The sequence below is a fragment of the Medicago sativa genome, chromosome 5 (assembly GCF_051527215.1).
Source record: "Medicago sativa cultivar Bolivia chromosome 5, Bolivia_mono, whole genome shotgun sequence".
Classification (NCBI taxonomy): domain Eukaryota; kingdom Viridiplantae; phylum Streptophyta; class Magnoliopsida; order Fabales; family Fabaceae; genus Medicago; species Medicago sativa.
In genome coordinates, this window is record NC_140753.1 from 68,278,549 (window position 1) to 68,298,673 (window position 20,125).

General features: G+C 33.9%; 2 protein-coding genes and 1 pseudogene across 2 annotated transcripts; all 3 read left to right on the top strand.

Moving 5' to 3' along the window:
• Window positions 1-219: 219 nt before the first annotated feature.
• On the top strand, window positions 220-1,923 carry LOC146924344 (uncharacterized). Its single transcript, XM_085709381.1, has 2 exons — window positions 220-728; window positions 1,365-1,923. Exons 1-2 carry the CDS (start codon window positions 355-357, stop codon window positions 1,714-1,716), a joined length of 726 nt encoding a protein of 241 aa, XP_085565507.1. The 5' UTR covers window positions 220-354; the 3' UTR covers window positions 1,717-1,923.
• Window positions 1,924-8,078: 6,155 nt separating this feature from the next.
• Window positions 8,079-9,413, top strand: LOC146924345 (SWI/SNF complex subunit SWI3B pseudogene; annotated as a pseudogene).
• Window positions 9,414-16,353: 6,940 nt separating this feature from the next.
• On the top strand, window positions 16,354-18,775 carry LOC146924346 (uncharacterized). Its single transcript, XM_085709382.1, has 2 exons — window positions 16,354-16,478; window positions 17,873-18,775. The coding sequence occupies exon 2, from the start codon at window positions 17,898-17,900 to the stop codon at window positions 18,495-18,497; it is 600 nt and encodes a 199-aa protein (XP_085565508.1). The 5' UTR covers window positions 16,354-16,478; window positions 17,873-17,897; the 3' UTR covers window positions 18,498-18,775.
• The last annotated feature ends 1,350 nt before the right edge of the window (window positions 18,776-20,125 follow it).

Genomic DNA, 20,125 nt, shown 5'->3' on the forward strand with positions numbered 1-20,125 from the left:
TTTGCATTGTAATTATGTAGGGGTTTGTTGTGTTTTAGCTGGTATAGCTTTTTCCCTGGTGGTGTGCTCTCTATTTGCATTAACTTGTACCAAAGATTGAATGTTTTAATAAAATTTGCTGTTAAAAAAAATGAATCATGAGGAATATTTCAGTTGTAAGAAGTATGCTTTCAATTCAAAGTCGTCTTTATATTTTGTGTAGCCTTTTAATTCCTTGTTAGTGGAATGCCTAACGTATCATGAAAATGGTTAGAATTTATGTGTTGGACAATGGACATCAATGTCTTTTGCTTTGTACTTCTAACTTGGCTTTCAATTTGTTTTTTCAGGAAGAACAACCATTATTTGTGAAAGATGTCTCGGAAAGAGCTACATGTGTATCACGGAAAAAATAGGAGAATGGATGATCCTATAAGGAACTCTCCACAGGAAACTCCAACCAATGATATCCAGGCCACACCCCTCAAGCGTCATCGACCAGAGATTTCAAGTACATCAACTTCGCCTCCTGTGCAATATTCTAGAAGGAGTCTGCCTAGTTCTTCTGGAGGTGTGGGCATGGATGATATGTGGACATCATTTTTTACTGAGATCAGTGGGAGAGATGATGACGATTTTCCACTTGGAGACCTCATTGACAAGCACTTAAGTATGGAGAAGTATCATGAAAAAGTTAAGGAATTGGGATTTGAAACGGCACTCCAAACAGGGGCGGAGCCACACACAAGGTTGTGTGGGCTCCTGCCTGCACTAAATTTTCATTTTTTTTTAATACTATTGATAGTTTTAATCTAATAAACAATTATGATAGATGTTAATAGATTTAATCTAATAAAAAATTATGATAGATGCTAATGATGGATTATCATCGACCTAAAAAATGAGTATTATTTCTTTGTATGCAATTGATTTAATCTCCTATATGAAAGTGCATCAGTTGAAGACATTGCTAGAGCTTAAAAAATTTATCGATGTTGCGGACCCTTTCAATTTTCATGGAGTTTTTTTTTTCTTCTTAATTTTCATGGAGTTTTATTTGTTGTTGCAATAAATTGTGTATACGGTGGTAGTAGGCAACCGTATTGAATGAACTACAAATTAGAAAGCATGATAAGAAATTGAAATTCATGGAAGAAGATGAAGAAAAAGTGGGAAGTGCTTTTTTGGTACAAAGAGAGAGATTTCCTAAAAAGAGAGAGATGTGTTACTTATTCAATATTTTTAAAATATGGCAAATCGTAAAGAACAATTGTGATGTATTCGGCTTTAAAAAATGAAATGTAATATATATTATATACTACAAATTATATATATGATGCCCCCACTATTCAAATTTTCTGGCTCCGCCACTGACTCCAAACCAGCCTGGTGGACAGCATTCATAAGAACTTTCTTCTTCGTGTCACTGGGCAAAAGTTTAGCGATATTGAAAAGGAAAACAAAGCTTTTGTTGAAGAGATTGCTGAGTTAAAAAAATTGGTGATTAGTCTTAAAGATGAACGGGATAAATTGAAGAAAACTTTGGACGAATTAAACGTAGAAAATTCCAAGAGTAATGTCAAATTACCAATCAAAGAAGATAATCACTGGGTTACGGTTGACAGGTTGAAAGCTGAAATTGAAGAATTGAAAGATCAAGTTTCATTGCAGTACAAAGCAGGCTTTAATAACGCGCTAAATCAAGTTATATTTTTTGCATGGAGACTTAAACCTTGATGAAGCTGAATGGAGTAAAATTGTAAGGTCATTATCAACTTCTGTAGCTGGACGTAAACCTTGATGTATTGGGACTCCTTTGCTTTTTGTAAACTCATATATATATTATGTTTTAGTTATTCTGCTAGTTTAACATGTATATTATTATATTTTGCTCATGTATAAACTCATAACTATAATGTTTTGTAAACTCATGTAAATATTATATTTTCCTCTGTTACTAATTTTCTAAATTTGAGTATTCTGTTGCATACATGTACTAAACTCATAAGGGTATCTGAAAATGGATTGCAGGAAAAACTGAAAAATACAATAAAATAAAACTCTGCTACTACTTCAAGCACATGAATAACGCTATTAATGTATTATGAAGTTGGTTCAGTCTCCAAAACCAACTCTAATCCTTGTGAAAAGGTTCAGCCATAATACGCCGTAAAAGATCTAGGTTAGGTCGAGTCCATCCGGTCTCGGTGCCTTGTCTCAGTACATTTGGAAAAGAGTCATCTGTTTCTTAGGATCCAAGGAATCTGTCCTACTTTTTGAAAAGCCAAGACCACTAAACAAAATCTGTTTCTAGCCGAAGGTTTGTCCAGTCATTCTGATATCCTATCTCTATTGCTCTTAAAGCTCCACTTATCTCAACTAGATAAGAGTTAGAATGATCAAGAGGTTCAGCAAAACAAGATTAAAGATTAGCCTCATGATCTCCAAAAATACAGAAGCTGAATTGCCAGGACTGAGGAGGGGGATTCCAAATGACCTCTTCGATTACAGGTGCTCTAGGATGGTGAATAGATACATTGAAAAGCTTAATAACTGTGAAATCTCTCATGGAATTTGTTGAAGCTTTCCTAGTAGCAATAATCATTGAGATGGCAGATTTCCAATAACATTCTTGTTATTGAACCTTGTCTGGTTTCTAGCATACCAAATGGTGTTAAAAAGATTAATTAAAGCAGAAAGTACCACCACTTTGCATTGAGGGGACCATGATAAGTCACAAATCTTCCAAACATCTTCAAGGCAAGTACAATTCAGAGTTAAGTTAAAAGTAGAGATGCTAAATTTTGAGAGCATAGGGGCAAGTGAAGAAGATGTGAAAACACATGATTGAAGCATAAGTTACACATTGAGGGCAAATTACAACCTCTAATCATAAGGTTGTCATCTGAAGGGATTTTACCATGCATCATTCTCCAAACAAATAAAGACTTTACCATAAAACAAATAATCTATTTGATATTTAGAAAATAAAGTTTGGTTCAATTGGTAAGGAGTTGACTTATCCGCAAGGTCATGAGTTTAACTCTTTCTACAAATGTGAAGATCTCTTTGGTGGGTGATATATTAGCACTCAAAGGTCTGCACTTATCCTAATGAGCCATCTAAGTCCAACTCGCTTAAACTTTTCTTCATAAAAAAACTATTAATATTTATATGACGAATAAAAATGTATTGTTTTTGGAGAATCCTCTATATATATTTTATTTATCTTTTAAAATAAAATTCTCTAACTTATTGATTTTTTAAAGAGGACCGGATGTTATGCTATTGATGCCCCTTTGGAATCAGAGTCAATATTCATAGCATAAATTTTTATTTTTGCAACAAATCTTTTTGAATTAATTAATGAGTTTCATGAAATAAACTATCATTTATGAGAGTCTGAGTTCAATTCATAAGTTTGATGATTTTTTATATTACGTTTTATTTACCTTCCGATCAAACTTAATATTAAAAAAAAAATTCTATAAATTAATAGAATACTCTTGATCAGGGCCGTTCCTACGAATCGGGAGGCTCGGATCTGTAAGTGAAAAGAGATCCGTAATAAAATAAAAATTTATTTTTTTAAAAAACAATTTAGGCGGCAAATAAGGAGGCATAAAGGAAGATTGAAAAAATATAGAACCTGAAATTCTTGAATGTTCTTGAGCAATTCCGCAATGTCGAAGTTTTTTTTTTTTAAGAAGTTAAATTAGCCCATCTAAATTGGCACCGGGGAGAATCGCACCTGAGACCTTGAGGAGGAGCACACTCTCAAGTCCCATGTAACGCCCTCCTTTTTATTTAATTATTTTTATTAATTTAAAGTCTATTTATGTGATTTATTTAAATATGTGATGTGTTAGTATTTTATTAAGTGGCATTATTCTATTATTTATTAGAATATGAGAATTTTTAGTGTAAGTAGAATTGGAGGTTAGAATAGAAAGAAGAATAAGTTATTGGGCCTAAATAGATTTAGGAAGAGTGATTAGTATTATAAATACAGAAGTTTAGGTTAGAAAGAGTTTTACGTTAAACCGCTTTTTGGAGAAAGAGGAGAAAGAGGAGAACTCAGAGAGAGAGAACCCTAGGAACGAAGAACGCTGCTTTGATTTCAGAAAAACTATCTAAGGTAAGGGTGAGACTATCTTTCACTAATATTAAGTCTGTAGATCATTAGATTGCATCTAACATGTTTTAGGATGAGTTTATGAGATTATGAGAAATTAGGGTTTGAGTGAGAATTGATGATTAGGTGATGAAAAACCGTTGAATTTATGAAAAGGGGGAGTTTTAATTCATCATAAAGGTTGCATAAACATATGGGTAGTGAAGGGTTTTTCTTTTTTGTTTACATGATTTTTGATGAATTCATTGTTATATTCTATCCCTTGTGTTGTTATAACTATGAAATTGATTTATGATTTTGTGAATTTGGTGTTGTAGAATAGAAAATAAAATTAACTATGCAATCGTGTTGATCCTCAAGTATTTGCCGTGTTGCTAATTCCGTTGCGTGATTCCTTTTTCTCCAAAAATAAAACTGTTATGTCTCAAACATGAATTTTCTGTTGCGTTAAAGTGTGATGCTCTTTTTGTGATTTTTTTTTTCTGCCGTTTTCTTGTTTGCCAATGTTACCTAATTGTCTCCTTTCTTCCATTACGGGTCAGCCCAATTTATTTATTAATAAAACCATGATTTTGTCTTACTTCTAAATCTATCAAATTAATGAGCAACTCTTCTATGGACACAAACCCAAATGAAAAACATTTGGGCACACACTCACAATTAGAAAAATTTAATAGAGAAATAAATTAGTCACATCATCTTTTACTTTTATCATTTAATTTTTCTCATTCATGTGTGTGTGCCTAAGTACTATTTGTTTGTGTTTGTGTCCATCTAAGACTTTCTCCAAATTAATAGGAAGTCAATTAAATAGTCTTATAAGTGGCCGTTTATCTTCTTTATTAACTATGAGAAGATTACTTGCATATACTATTTGAGACCCTTGCTTTTGTTTTGAATTGCCGAGTTAGTGTCCCTGTATACATATATGCATTTTTTCTTCAACTTACTAACTCTATTAATTGGAAATAATTTACATGTGGTATAAATAACTTATGAAAGATGTGTCTTACAATGGAGATTCAAATTTTGACCTTGTTGCAATTCTTTGAATTTAATTGTAACTGGTTGCTACTCTGTATTCCCATTGCATTATCTATATACTTATGTGCCTACGTCCTTCGTTATATTACCTCCTTGTCTGAGTTATTTGTTTTAATAAAAAGATTGATCTATTACTTATATTTTAGACTAGGGTAATTACTTGCTAGCATGATTTTGGAAAGACACTAATTATAGTTTATGAGAAACATACATGAATTATTTAGTATTACACCTTATCTAATTTTATACCGAATTATATACTGTATATGTCTAAACAAATATTAATCAAGAAATTGCTATTATATTAGTTCAGAATAACATATTCTTATTTTTAAAGTGATTTTATAGAGATGATAATTATCATGAAAATTATTTCTAGTACTTTTAGATGTGTAGTGATGTGTTAATTAGCGATGTATAATCGATGAGTTATTTAAGGAAGTGTAATTGATGAATTATTTGTCTAAGTGTAATTTGTGAATTATTTGGTGATGTGAAATTGATGTGTTATTCAACAATGTGTAATTGATGTGCTATCTATCGACGATGCTATTTAAAGATGTTTTATATAAAGATGTGTTATTTAAAGATGTGTTATATAATGAAGTGCTATTTGGAAGATGTGTGATTTAAATATGTGTTATTTATGATGCTTATGTTGATGCGATGTTTAAGATGTTGATGTTTATCATTTGATACTGTTAAGTTATGATGCTGATATGTGACTTTATAAGTGTTGCATATGTTGTTGTTGATCTTATTTAAGATGTAAATGTCGGTCTAAGTCAAAGAGTTTGTTAAGTCGTCGAGTCGTTATGAAGTCATCAAGTTGTTAAGATGTCATGTTGTCAAGATGTTAAGATGTCATAGATGTTCATGAAGTTTCTAAGACGTAAGATGTTGAGTCCATGCATACTCATTTAAAGATGAGGGCTCATGCCCTGGAGCTTTTGCTCAACCACGACGATGGAGCTTTTGCTCAACCAGAGACGAGGGCTCATGCCCTAGGAGCTTTTGCTCAATAGCGACGAGGGCTTATGCCCTAGGAGTATATTTATGCTCATAAGCGACGAGGGCTTATGCCCTAGATTGGTACCACATGCATTTGCATTTTCATGATGATTCAAGATGGTTTAGGACGTTAAGAGTTGCATAGTCGAGTCTAGATGCATTGTCAAGTCAAGTTGTTAAGTTGTGATGTTTTAACGAATTACTTTGTGATGCCTTTTAGTATGATGATATGTGACGATGATTGTGACTGCTATATGATGATATATTGCTAAGATGAAATGATGATGTCTATGTATTTGATTATAATTGTTAAATTATAAGATGTTTATATTGTTAAATGTAATTTATGATTTATGAGCTTAATATTATTGTTTGAGAAATCTCACCCCTTCTGCTTGAAAATGTTGCTCTTCGTATGGGTAACTTGCAGGTAATCAAGATTAGTTGCGGTCGTGGGTGACTATCTCTCACTGTGTCCTTAGGTGCTCTGATACGTAACGGGATGGGGATTTTAATACTATTTTCTGTTCCTTTACGTATTGCTTTTGAAGTTTAAGAATTATTATTGAACTAAGATTTATGAGACTTTTATGATGAGGCCTGCGTGCCAAAGATTATTTATTGTTGAACTAATTTCCGCTGCGAAGTTTTGAATTACTTATGTTAAATGATTTTGAAGAATAAATTGTTATTTATTCAGTTTATGAATTTTTAAGAAGTGTAGCATTCCGTTTAAAGTTGAAAAACTCTGATTTATTTATGAAATTTTTACGTTGGGAAAACGGGGTGTTACATCCCAAGCCAATACCACCAGGTCAACCCAAGTGGCATTCCGCAATGTCGAAGTTGAACAACATTAGACATACAATGTTGAGGCAATGAGGTTGAACCATAAAATAAAATCATAATTAGTAATTAGCAACATTAACATATATCAATTATACAATTATATTTGAAGATTTTACAAAAAGATCTCATTGTAAGGCACAATAAGAAAATTTTGAGGCCCATACATTGGGGAGGCTCAGCTCCTTTGAGCTGTTTGCATCCCCCAGGATCCGTCCTTGCTCTTGAGGGTAGAATGGGAATAATATCATATAATATACTTGTTGTGAATTCGATGAAAAATCACACCAATAATGAACTTGATGTGTGGAGCAAGTGATAGTCAAGCAACCAAAAAGTGTATGGAAGTTATAATCACAAACAAAAGTTGAAAAAAAACGAGAGAAAGAAAGAGAGAACACAAAAGAATTTGTTGACTCAGTTCGGTCCAAATTGACCTAGTCTGGGGGAGAGAGCAGCCCTCCGTTCCACTATAATGAGGAGTAACTTTACAAAAGAGATATCAATGGGTTACAAGAATAAGTCTCCCGCCTAATTCTACCCAAATCCCCAATCTCTTCTCGTGACCAAGAGACTCAATCCTAATAGTGTTTTCCAAGGTGAATCGACCCAACCCTAGTGTTTGTTGCCAAGAGCAAACTCTATACAAACCCTAGTTTAATTTCTAAACCCTTGTTTCAGCCCCCTCTATCTCAAGGTTTACTCTGATACATGGTCTATATTTATAGTAAAAGTATAACTCATAAATTTGGAACGAATATCACACTGAAGATAGTTTCTTTTTTTTTTCTCCTTCAGTTAAAGAATATTTGCATCAAAAAATATAATATTCCCTTTCAAAATATATTTGCATCAAATCGTCCTTCATACGATACAAAAATATATTTATTGTCCATAAATATATTTTCAACACAAAATATATTTGAAACAAATCTTTTATATTTTTAGCAACAATATTCTCCATCCATCAAATTTAGAGTCATACTGCTCATTCTACTACTTCCTCACACTCACTGTCGAGGCATACACCAACAAATACGGGTTGAACCATCGCCAAGTGGTAAACGAATGGCGACCTCAACGCCAAATAGAACCGTCGAGCCTCCGTCTTCCGCCGTCGAAACACTGCAACCACCGCCTCCGGTGGCGAAACCGGAAGTCCCATTACCAGAACCCAAAACCTCTGGCGACGCCAACATAATCCTTGTCCCTAGCCACTCAAGATGGTTCTCATGGGATTCCATTCACGAATGCGAAATCCGTTACATTCCCGAATCTTCCAAGAACCCTAGGGTTTACAAATACTACAGAAACTCTATCGTCAAGTTTTTCAGATTCAATCCCAACAGAAAAATCACATTCACGGATGTTCGCAAAATCCTAGTCGGTGACGTTGGTTCCATTCGAAGAGTCTTTGATTTTCTTGAAGCTTGGGGTTTAATCAATTATGATCCTTCTTCTTCGCTCAGTAAACCTCTCATATGGGAAGATAAAGATGCTAAACTCGACGCAGCCTCAAATTCTACAGAATCTCCTTCTCTGGTGCCTGCCAATGAAGCTAAGAGAATCTGCAGTGTCTGCATGGCTTGCTTTGCCTGTGATAAGAATAATACGACGTTGTGTGCGAGGTGTTTTATTCGTGGGAACTATAGGATTGGTATGAGTAATACAGAATTCAAGAGAGTGGAGATAAGTGAGGAGACAAAAAATGAATGGACTGAGGAAGAAACACTGAATCTTCTTGAAGCTATTACAAATTTCGGGGATGATTGGAAGAGGGTTGCTCATCAAGTTGTTGGTAGGACCGACAAGGAATGTGTTGCTCGTTTTCTAGAGCTTCCTTTTGGCGATCAGTTGAAGCCTCCCGTTGATGCTGAATGTGAATCCGAAACTGTTGCGTCTGGTAAATCTAGTAAGAGAATGTGTCTCACACCTCTTATGGATGCTAGCAATCCTATCATGGCTCAGGCTGCTTTCCTTTCTGCTTTGGCAGGGACGGAGGTTGCACAAGCTGCAGCTCAAGCTGCTCTGACAAGTTTGTCCAATGTTTACAAATCAACTAGAATTAATTACCGGTCATTTCCAAGGAATACATTGCAGCAAGATGCTTCTGTTGCATCTGATGGTGGTAATGCTTCAGATTCTATCCAAGGATCTCTATTGCGTGCAAATTTACAGCTTGAGAAGGAAGAATCAGACGTGGAAAAAGCAATTTCTGAGGTTATCGAAGTTCAGATGAAAAATATCCAGGACAAGCTTATCAATTTTGAGGATTTAGACGTGCTGATGGAAAAAGAACGCCAGCAGTTGGAGCAAACGAAGAATTTGTTTTTTCTTGATCAGCTCAATCTTGTATTTCGTAAAACAACTGCACCAACGACCGGAAAGTAATTGATGACTGACGAGTATTAGTTAGCTATTGATCTCAGGCTTAGCTGAGTGTATTCAATTTTCCTTTTTAATAGTGTGCACTCTGTTTGCTTTTCTTGCGAAATCACTATTGAAACGGTATGAAAGTTTCAAATATATTTTGTTTACGCAACATTTATCTACCCTCCCACCCCAAGGGTAATGAAATAAGGAAAAACTTCTAATTGCAAATATAAACTATGCATTTATTCTCTAAAGATCATTGCATGTAAGAATCAGTTTTATGCATGTAATTCCACCTATCATTTTTTGAAATCATCGTCACCATCATCTTCTCTGTCAAGTTTGGTGAGTCTTGTCTTAGATTTTTACTTTTGATGTGAGAACATCTTCTCCAATAATTAGAGCTATATATGTGCTTGTTGTGGAGTTGATATCTTTATATGCATGTCATGTGTACTAATTAAATTATTCATTTATTCTCTAAAGATCAATGAATGCATGTAAGAATATGTTTATGCATGTAGTTCCGCCAGACATTTTACTTGTTTTTGAGTAAGGAAGATGAATAGATGGGGTTTATTTGTTATTCAGGAGAAGGATTTGCTTGTTTTTATCTACGAAATTGAGGTTTTCATGTGTTTGTAAAATTAGGTTTGGGAGTAGTTAGATTAAATGGGCCATTGTGATGTTTTATGCATAATATATTAGCAGATTATAACAAGTCACAACACATTTTGTGTGGCAAAATGCCTACTTGTTTGTCAAATTTGTTTCCTTTACTTTATTGCTACCTTCTTTCGTTACTTTCTATTATAACATGTGTTATTAAATGAGTATTGTTTGTAACTTACTAAGCCATGCCATGAAGGAACTTTCTTTCCTTTCTCAGTCCAGATTCATAGATCTATTCTAACATCCTTTTGGTTCTATCATGTCCATATTTAATACGATTGATCATAAACATCGATAACAATATTCTTAAATATGATTTATCGGTTCAATGTTGACATGGCGTTATGGGTGTGATTTTATTTAAAACCATCTTGAATCAAGTAGTTTCTTTGTGTTGTATATGGACAATGAAATTTCTACCAAAAAATATGGAAATTGAATATGAGAAATAATATTGGTAATTTTTTGTATCGTCAAGCACTTGGATGTGGCTTTTGACATTTCCTTCGCAGTTTTCCGATGAGTGGGAATTATATTGGTAATGCCTCCCGACTTGTTCTCTCTAATTGCTATTCTAATTCACACTTTAATTTTAATGGCAAGAAAGCTAGAAGTGGTTTGCAACTTATTTGGTACGCAACTATTTGGTTGATAAGGAAAGTTAGGAATGATAGATTGTTAAATAATTGTGTCGTTATGGCGTATCAAGTTGTGGATAAATTCAAGGTTTTGTCATGGCCATGGTTTTTAGGTAGAATGGCCAAGAGTCTGTGTTTACTTTTATGCAGGAGGTAATGTATTTTACTGGCGAGATCTCAATTCGGTGGCTGTGCTATGATCGATTTTCTACATTTGGTCCGGGGGGTTTTAGTGTCGACTGGTGTTGGTTGCATTGTAATTCTGTGTACTGTCATTTGTTTTTCGGCTGATATGGTCTATGAGACTCTTAATTTAGGGGTCCGATATGCAGGTGTCTGTTGTGTTTTATCTGCTCTGGCCTCTGGGTATAGCTTTTTCCCTAGTGGTATGCTCTCTGTGTGCATTGTGTCGCCTTGTTTAAGGTGGGGATTCTGTTTTTGCAATAGCTATGTTGGTTTAATTTACAAGTTTGAATGTTTTCATAAAATTTGCTGTTAAAAAAAAAAATGAATCATGAGAAATATTTCAGTTGTAAGAAGAAGTCTGCTAAAAGTTTAGCGATATTGAAAAGGAAAACAAAGCTTTTGTTGAAGAGATTGCTGAGTTAAAAAAATTGGTGATTAGTCTTAAAGATGAACGGGATAAATTAAAGAAAACTTTGGACGAATTAAGCGTGGAAAATTCCAAGAGTAATGCCAAAGAAGATAATCACCAGGGTTTTCTAGTGTTTTGGGACTCCTTTGCTTTTTGTAAACCCATGTATATATTTTGTTTTAGTTATTCTGCTAGGTTAACATGTATATTATTATATTTTGATCATGTATAAACTCATAATGACTAATGTTTTTGTTTGCCTCTATAACTTTTTTTTTTGAAGAAGCTAAATTAGCCCACTTAAATTGGAACCTGAAACCTCAAGGAGGAGCACACTCCCAGATCTCAAGTCAATACCACTAGGTCAACCCAAGTGGGTTAATTTTGCCTCTGTAACTAGTTTTCTAAATTTGAGTATTAGTTTACATATGCCATCTGCTCTTGTCTATGAACTAAATCTCATAACTGTTTTCAATAAACACTTTTGCTATAGCTTTATTCTGGTCAATAGAAAGAGAAACATGGTTCAGTCTACTGTATCCTGGTGAAGAAGGTTCAGCCATAATACGCTGTATGAAAAATCTCAAACCCGCATAGATGCCAAAAACGCTTAATAGAGTCATCAATAAATCATTATCTTGATGAGATATACACGGTTAGACCAGTTAGCTGTTTGGAAACTCACTGCAGAGTAAAATTTACCTCATGTAGTTCAACCAAACGCATGTTTAATGATTGTAGTGAATACTAAATTATTATGAGATAAGGTTTTAATTCAAGTATTTCATGGAGAAAGGGGATATAAATTTTACTTTTCAAATGAAGGGAATGTATATTTTAATTTTTTACTCATAATAAAAAATCCCCCTCATTTGGGAGAACTCAAAAATTGTATTGGGGGAGGGTTTTAGGGGGTTATGGAGGGTTTATATGAATTTTTCAAATTCAATATATGTTGTTATAATATTCTTAAAATTAAAAGTATATTAATCATAAGTATTAGTTTATCATTCTCAAAAAATCTGTTCTTTCAAAAAATGTGAATTTTTTGTACATTTTTCTATATATTTCCAACCCCCCAAAGCCCTCCTCTCCCCTCCCCTCCAAACTCCCAAACAAAGCCTTAAAGGAGGAGAGTGTAATTTACTCTTGACTTTATTATAAGATTTACTTATTCAAAAAGCTATAAAAATAAATCACAATCAATTGTTTGTTAAGAAAACCATTAATTGTTAGGATTACAAATAATATCTGATTTTATTTTAATTTACTTAATAGCTTTAATTGGGGAAATTTACTTCAAATTCATAGTATAATTTTAAAATAACTTTGACCGTTCTTTTGACTTGGTCGTGAGAATAATAAATGCATATTTGACTGTTCTTTTGACTTGGTCTGCGAGAATAATAAATGCATATAACTTTGTAATCTCAGCCTTGACTTGGTCGGTGGGAATAATAAATGCATATAACCTCGTAATCTCTGCCTCAATGTAAATCTTGGCTTATAAATGTCATGCCCGTATCTACAAATTTTTGCAACACAACTTTTCTTTCACCATCTATCATGCTTTCTTTCGCTTTTCTTTTCTCACCATGAAAAACTTGGTCCTTGCACCATGAATTTCCTGCTGAGGTTTATGTCTTGACGGTGAATTCACTCCTCCCATAAAACACCATTCTTGTTTTCCTCCCCCCACACCCAATGACTCAAACCCACTCCCCCTCATTTTCATATCTCCCTACTTCTCAAACCCAGAAAATGTTTTGAAAACTTCCAACAACAACCTGATCACCATCACCACTCTCCAGCTTATCATTCTCTTTCAAATGCTTCAAAATACACTTCATTGCAAACTCAAACTCCTTCAACCTCCATTCAATCAAAACATTTTCTTCCTTCGAAACAATCCAAAACAAATCCATTAGCACATAAATTAAACCCAAAATTAATCAATTTCCTCAAAACAAAATAAATATGCATGGTCATTACATGAGACTAGTTAATCACGTATTGGAAAATAACAACCTCACGTTGGTTATATAAAACCACCACAAACCCATAATTAGCATAAATGGGCATGATCATTTTTTGATCCTGTAGATGTTGAATATATTAGGTTGGTGGAAGAGTCTGTTTGACTGAATTTAGACTGAATTTAGTTACTGCAAATTTTTGTGCTCATTTTAAAGATGGATCACAACTTGAATCTAGATTTATTCACCATGTATCTTACAATTTATAATAAGATTTGATATAAGATTTAAAAAATATATCGGGTTATTAATGATGTTTCAAATCTAAATTTACAATTTAGTTTTTCAATTAACCTTTTAGATTTTGTTTGAACTAGTCACTTCTATGGACATTATCATGGAAAAAGACTCATCTAGAGATATGATAATCTAATCAACCTTTGTTTACGTTATTAAAAAAATGTGAAGCCTTTTATTATTGCTACTCTTGAGTCTCGAATGACTATTGTTTGCAGTGTATTGTGGAAATTGGATAAAGGTAAATTGAATATAATTAGGAACACTCCCTAAGTCAAGTTATGAAAAAGGTCCTAAACTTGATGTTTTAGTGGTAAGTCAAGTTATGAAAAAGGTCCTAAACTTGATGTTTTAGTGGTTGCTGAATAGTTCATGTCCAAATATTTCAACATTTTATTTATATATCATTGTTGATAAAATCTCTTGCAAATGCTTCATTCTCTCTTAACAATGAAGGAGTTATATTTTCATTTAAAAACATAGGTTGATTCAAATTATCATAGATTATTATTTAAGAGTCCACAATTTAGTGTCTAAAAAATCTCGAATAAGAATAGATCTCCAATGGATAGAACCCTATGAAAAAAAAAACATATTTGTTTATAGGGTTAATTAAGTTTTTAGTCCCTACAAAATAAAATCACACTTTTTAGTCCTATGACATTTTCCTTAAGCATTTTAGGGACAAAAAATGATGAAAATTTTTGACAGGGACTAAAAATGCTGATGGAAAAATTTATAGGGACTAAAAATGCTGATGGAATATTTTATAGGGACTAAAATGTGTGATTTTATTTTATAGGGACTAAAAACAAAATTCTAAATATTTATAGGGACTATTTACTTAATTAACCCTTTTTTATATAAAGGGTTGAAAATGTGTAATAGTTCATGTTTTGGAAGTTGTCATCATACTTTTCCTTATCTTAAGTATAATAAGATTGTCAAATATATTTAGTTTGAACATGGACCATATACATTTAACGTTTTAGTTTTCTTAAAGAATCCAAAGAGTAATTATTATGGTTGAATTTCTTTTGACCAAGTTATGATTGATTTCTAGAAAATATGAATAAGAATAAAAATTAATATCATCGAGTTTCTACCAATGTGAGGATCTCTTTGGTGGTGATATGTTAGCGCTCAAAGTAGGCATGGCAATGGGGCGGGGTGGGGACGGGTTTTACCTTCCCCATCCCCATACCCTATTCTCATATATTTACCCGTTACCCTACCCATACCCAACGGGGATGAGAAATCGAACCCCATCCCCGTCCCCAACGGGTTCGGGGATCCCATCCCCATCCCCGTACCCGCAGTGAAATATTTTTTAATAAAAAAAGATTTTTTTTCCAACCCCAATGGCAATTTTGTAAAGCTTTATGTTCCCTTTAACATTTCCTTAACATAATGATTTGGTTGCTCCTTTAAAAATCAAAGGCAATTTTTATAACATGGGAATTATTAAACCAAATAACATAACATGATCTAGGATTGTGTTTCTATTTATATAAAAAGGGGTAAAAAAAATAATTTTTTACATTTGGAACGGGTATGGGTATGGGTTCGGGGTGGGTACATAAAACCCCGTTACCCGTCCCATACCCATGTTTTGAGATCGGGGAAAACCCAAACCCATACCCAAACCCAGTCAAAGCGGGGAAAACCCGTCAAATCGGGGTGGGTTTGGGCGGGTACCCATGGGGACGGGTATTGTTGCCATGTCTAGCTCAAAGGTCTTCCCTGATCCAAATGAGCCATCTAAGCCCAACTTACCTAAATTTTCCTCATAAAAAAACTATTGATATTTATATTACGAATAAAAATGATTGTTTTCGGAGAATCCTCTATATTTTAGTTATTTTTTGAAATAAAATTTTCTAAATTAATGATTTCTAAAGAGGAATGGATATTATGCTATTGATGCCCCTTTGGAACTGGGGTCGATATTCATAGCATAAAGTTCTATTTTTGCAACAAATCATCTCTATAATTAATGGGTTAATTAAGTTTTTAGTCCCTATAAATATTTACGGTTTTGTTTTTAGTCCCTACAAAATAAAATCACACTTTTTAGTCCCTGTGACATTTTTCTTAAGCATTTTAGGGACTAAAAATGCTGATGGAAACATTTTATAGGGACTAAAAATGCTGATGGAAAATTTTATAGGGATTAAAAATATTGATGAAAATTTTTATAGGGATTAAAAAGTGTGATTTTATTTTATAGGGACTAAAAACAAAATTCCGAATATTTATATGGATCATTTACTTAATTAACCCTAAATTAATTATACAAATTTTAGTGCTTCTACCCACGCTTTTCGATCGTCCGGGCCGGCCTAATAATTTTTAAAATTAAGTGTGGCCTAAAGCAACGTTGAATATACAGGACCTTTTTCTATTAGAACATAAGGCGTTTTTACTTGTAATGTAAAATCTAATAAAAAATATTTTTTGTTCGGTGACCTAAAGCGAGGGCTTTGATGGCTTTACCCTTAGACCGGCCCTGTGCACCGTTGGCTAAAGTGAAAAATGTTGTAGTGAAATTTTTAGATAATTTTCTTCCGAATCTAAAAGGCTCTCGGTGTGCTAGGTACAGACTACTCTACAATTAGATGGATAGAGAATCGAAAAAATATCCATCCATGACTTTAGTAGAACTAGAAACCTTAGGATAGGGGTAGATATTAATTATACTCTTGAGGGTAAAATGGGAATAATATCATCTAATATATTCTACACCAACAAATATGGGGAATAATATTATACTCCCTCACACTCACTCTCGAGACATACACCAACAATGTCTCTCTGCAAAACAAAGAAAGAGACACACAACACAACAGCCTCATGCTCAGCTTGAACTAGAGAGACCAACATCATCATCATCATTTTCTCCTTTAAGTTTGGTGAGTCTTGTCTTAGATTTCTACTTTAGATGTGAGAACATCTTCTAAAATTAGAACTATGTGCTTGCATGTGCTTGTTCTGGAGTTGATAGCTTACATGCATGTGTACTGAAATTATGCATTTATTCTCTAAAGATCAATGCATGCATGTAAGAATCAGTTTTATGCATGTAATTCCACCAATTGAGGTTTCATGTGTTTGTAAAATTAGGTTTGAGTTAGATGAAATGGACCATTGTGAGTTCAGAATCATGGTCTGTGCATTATAATGTTTTCCTAAAAAAAACATGTTTTGTGTGGCAAATTGGCAATGCCTACTTGTTTCTCGAATTTGTTTCCTTTACTTTATTTTTACCTTCTTCTTTTCTTTTTTATTATAATCTATGATACTATATGAGTATTAAATGTTGTCATGGCCTTATGGGTGATTTTAGTTTTTCATGGATGATTGACAAGTGCTTTAAATCCTTCATTACAGTAGTTAACTGTTGAGGAATTTAATTAAAATCATCTTGGAGTGAGTAATTACTTTGTGTTGTATATGGAAAATGAATCATGAGGAATTATATTGGTAATTAGTTTGTGTGGTTATGCACTTGTATGTGGCTTTTGACATTTGCTTTGCAGTTTTCCGATGGTTGGGAATTATATTGGTATTGGTAACCCCTCCCAACTTGTTCTCTCTAATTGCTATTCTAATCGGCACTTTTAATGGCAAGAAAGCTAGAAGTCGTTTGAAATATTTAGCACGCAACTATTTGGTTGATAAGGAAATTTAGGAATGATAGATTGTTCAATAATTGTGTCCTTATGGCGGATCAAGTTGTTGATAAATTCAAAGTTTTTTAGGTAGAATGGCCAAGAGTCCGCGTTTACTTTTATGCTGGAGGTAATGTATTTTACTGGCGAGATCTCTATTCTGTGGCAGTGCTATGATCGATTTTCTACATTTGGTTCAGAGGTTTTTAGTGTCTACTGGTGTGGTTTGCATTGTAATTCTGTGTGCTGTCATTTGTTTTTCGGCTGATATGGTCTATGAGGCTCTGCTTAGTGACACCTACTGAATTTAGGGGTCCGATATGTAGGGGTCTGTTGTGTTTCAGCTGCTCTTGGTATAGCTTTCTCCCTAGTGGTGTGCTCTCTGTTTGCATTAACTTGGTACTCCTTGTACCAAAGACTGAATGTTTTAATAAAATTTGCTATTAAAAAATGAATCATGAGAAATATTTTTCCTTGCAATTCAATGTCGTCTTTATTTTTTGTGTAGCCTTTTAATTCCTTGTTAGTGGTATGCCTAACATATCATGGAAATGGTTAGAATTTATGTGTTGGACAATGGACATCAATGTCTTTTGCTTTGTACTTCTAATTTGCCTTTCAATTCGTTTTTTCAGGAAGAACAACCAGTGTTTGTGAAAGATGTCTGGGAAAGAGTTCCGTGTGTATCACGGAAAAAATAGGAGAATGGATGATCCTATAAGGAACCCTCCACAGGAAACTCCAACCAATGATTTCCAGGCCACACCCTTCAAGCGTAATCGACCGGAGATTTTGAGTGCATCAACTGCGCCTCCTGTGCAATATTCTAGAAGGAATCTGCCTAGTTCTTCTGGAGGTGTGGGCATGGATGATATGTGGACATCATTTTTTACTGAGATCGGTGGTAGTGGTGATGGTGATGCCCCATTAATCTGGGCTGACGATTTTCCACTTGGAGACCTTATTGACAAGCATTTCAGTATGGAAAAGTATCATGAAAAAGTAAAGGAGTTGGGATTTGAAAAGGCACTCCAAACCAGCCTGGAGAATTGCATTCGAACGACCTTTCTTCTTTGTGTCATTGGGAAAAAGTTGAGCAATATTGAAAAGGAAAACAAAGCTTTTGTTGAAGAGATTTCTGCGTTGAAAAAATTGGTGATTAGTCTTAAAGATGAAAGGGATAAATTAAAGAAATCTTTGGAGGAATTAAGCGTGGAAAGTTCTGCGAGTAATGTCAAAGAAGATAATCACAGGGTTTAAGCAAGCAGACTTAAACCTTGATGATGCTAAAATCTTGATGTTTAGGATTGTCCTTGAAACTAACATGGTTTTCTAGTGTTTTGGTACTCCTTTGCTTTTTGTAAGCTCATGTATATATTATGTTTTGCTTTCCTCTATAACTATTTTACCTAAGTATGTTTTAGTTATTCTGCTAGTTGAACATGTATATTATTATATTTTGCTGATGTATAAGCTCATAACTATAATGTTTTTAAAAACTCATGTACATATTAATATATTTTGCTTTTCCTTTGTAACTTATATTTTGTTTTCTATGAATGTGCTTAATATTGTGCATGAGAGGAAAAAGAATGTTTTCTGTAAACACTTTCGCTATAAAACACATGAAACTGAAGATACAATAAAACTGACTTTGCCGGCCACCCTTTCTGTTGTCGACCATCCTTCCGGCCTCATCTCCATTGGGTAGGATTCCGTCTTTCTTCATCCACATCACTTGCATGATCTAATTCGTTCTCTTTCTCCTAATGTGAGTACTAGTCCGACTGTGAACAACAACTATCTCTCTCCCAAAACCATTGCGCCCAGCTCACCGTCGCATTCTCTGTCTTTATTAGAGAATGAAGGAAATAAAGTAGAGTTAGTTAGTGACATTACTTGAGATCCAAGTAATTGTGTTTAGCTTCTTAATAACAGAGATTAGCATGTCATTAGGTTCTATGTAAGCCTATATATACCTCTTGTACATGTTAATTCATCTATGAAAAATGAGAATTTATCTTTTCATATTTTCCCATAACAGTCTTCTCTCGTTGGGTTCTCTAATTGAGCCTCGACGCAATCCCAGAAGGATTGATCATCGCCGTAATTCTTTTCGCGAGAGTCTTGTTTGTCAATTCCTTTTGGTTATATCTGAATGTGGTATTATTTGTTAACTGTATATGAAGCACGGACACCTCTACGACTAGGCCTGTCGCGGTGTCCGACACGCGTCGGTGTCCGACACTCCTATGACACTCGTATGACACGTGTCGAACCGGTGTCCTAAATAATTACTTTTTTTCTTTACTTCGACACTCCTACGATCGGTGTCCGACACCTATATAACACTCATACGAGTCGTGTCGGACAACTAAGACAAATATCTAAAATAATTTTTTTCTCTCTTGCTTCCACACACCATATATACATTACAATTGATTATATCATTTTTAACTTTTTTGATAGTAGATGAATAAATAAAAAGGTCAAATATTATAATATCTTGTTGTAGAACTTTTTCTAATTAAATAAATTGCTGAAGTTAGATGTTTATATATGTATTTTAATTTTCATTTTAGACCAACTTTAAATAAAATAACATATATGTAGCGGTGTCGGTGTCCTATATTTTTTACATTAGCGGTGTCGACGTGTCTGTATCAGTGTCGTGTCAGGTGTTCGTGTCGGAGTCCATGCTTCGTTGACATTTCCATCGGTATTTGGCAAAAATGTAGATGGTTAACACAGTTTAAATAGATTGTTACTCCCTCCGTTTCAAAATGAGTGTCGTTTTAGGTGTTTACACACATATTAAGAAATGCAATGATTAAGAGAAAGAGAATGGTTATTTTACCAAATTATCCTTATTAACTATTGGTTAGTTT

Coding starts and splice junctions, on each gene's coding strand:
- LOC146924346 (XM_085709382.1), top strand. CDS start 17,898: ATGTCTGGGAAAGAGTTCCGTGTGTATCACGGAAAAAATAGGAGAATG.
- LOC146924344 (XM_085709381.1), top strand. CDS start 355: ATGTCTCGGAAAGAGCTACATGTGTATCACGGAAAAAATAGGAGAATG. Junction 729..1,364: donor GGGGCGGAGCCACACACAAG/GTTGTGTGGGCT, acceptor ACTCCAAACCAG/CCTGGTGGACAGCATTCATA.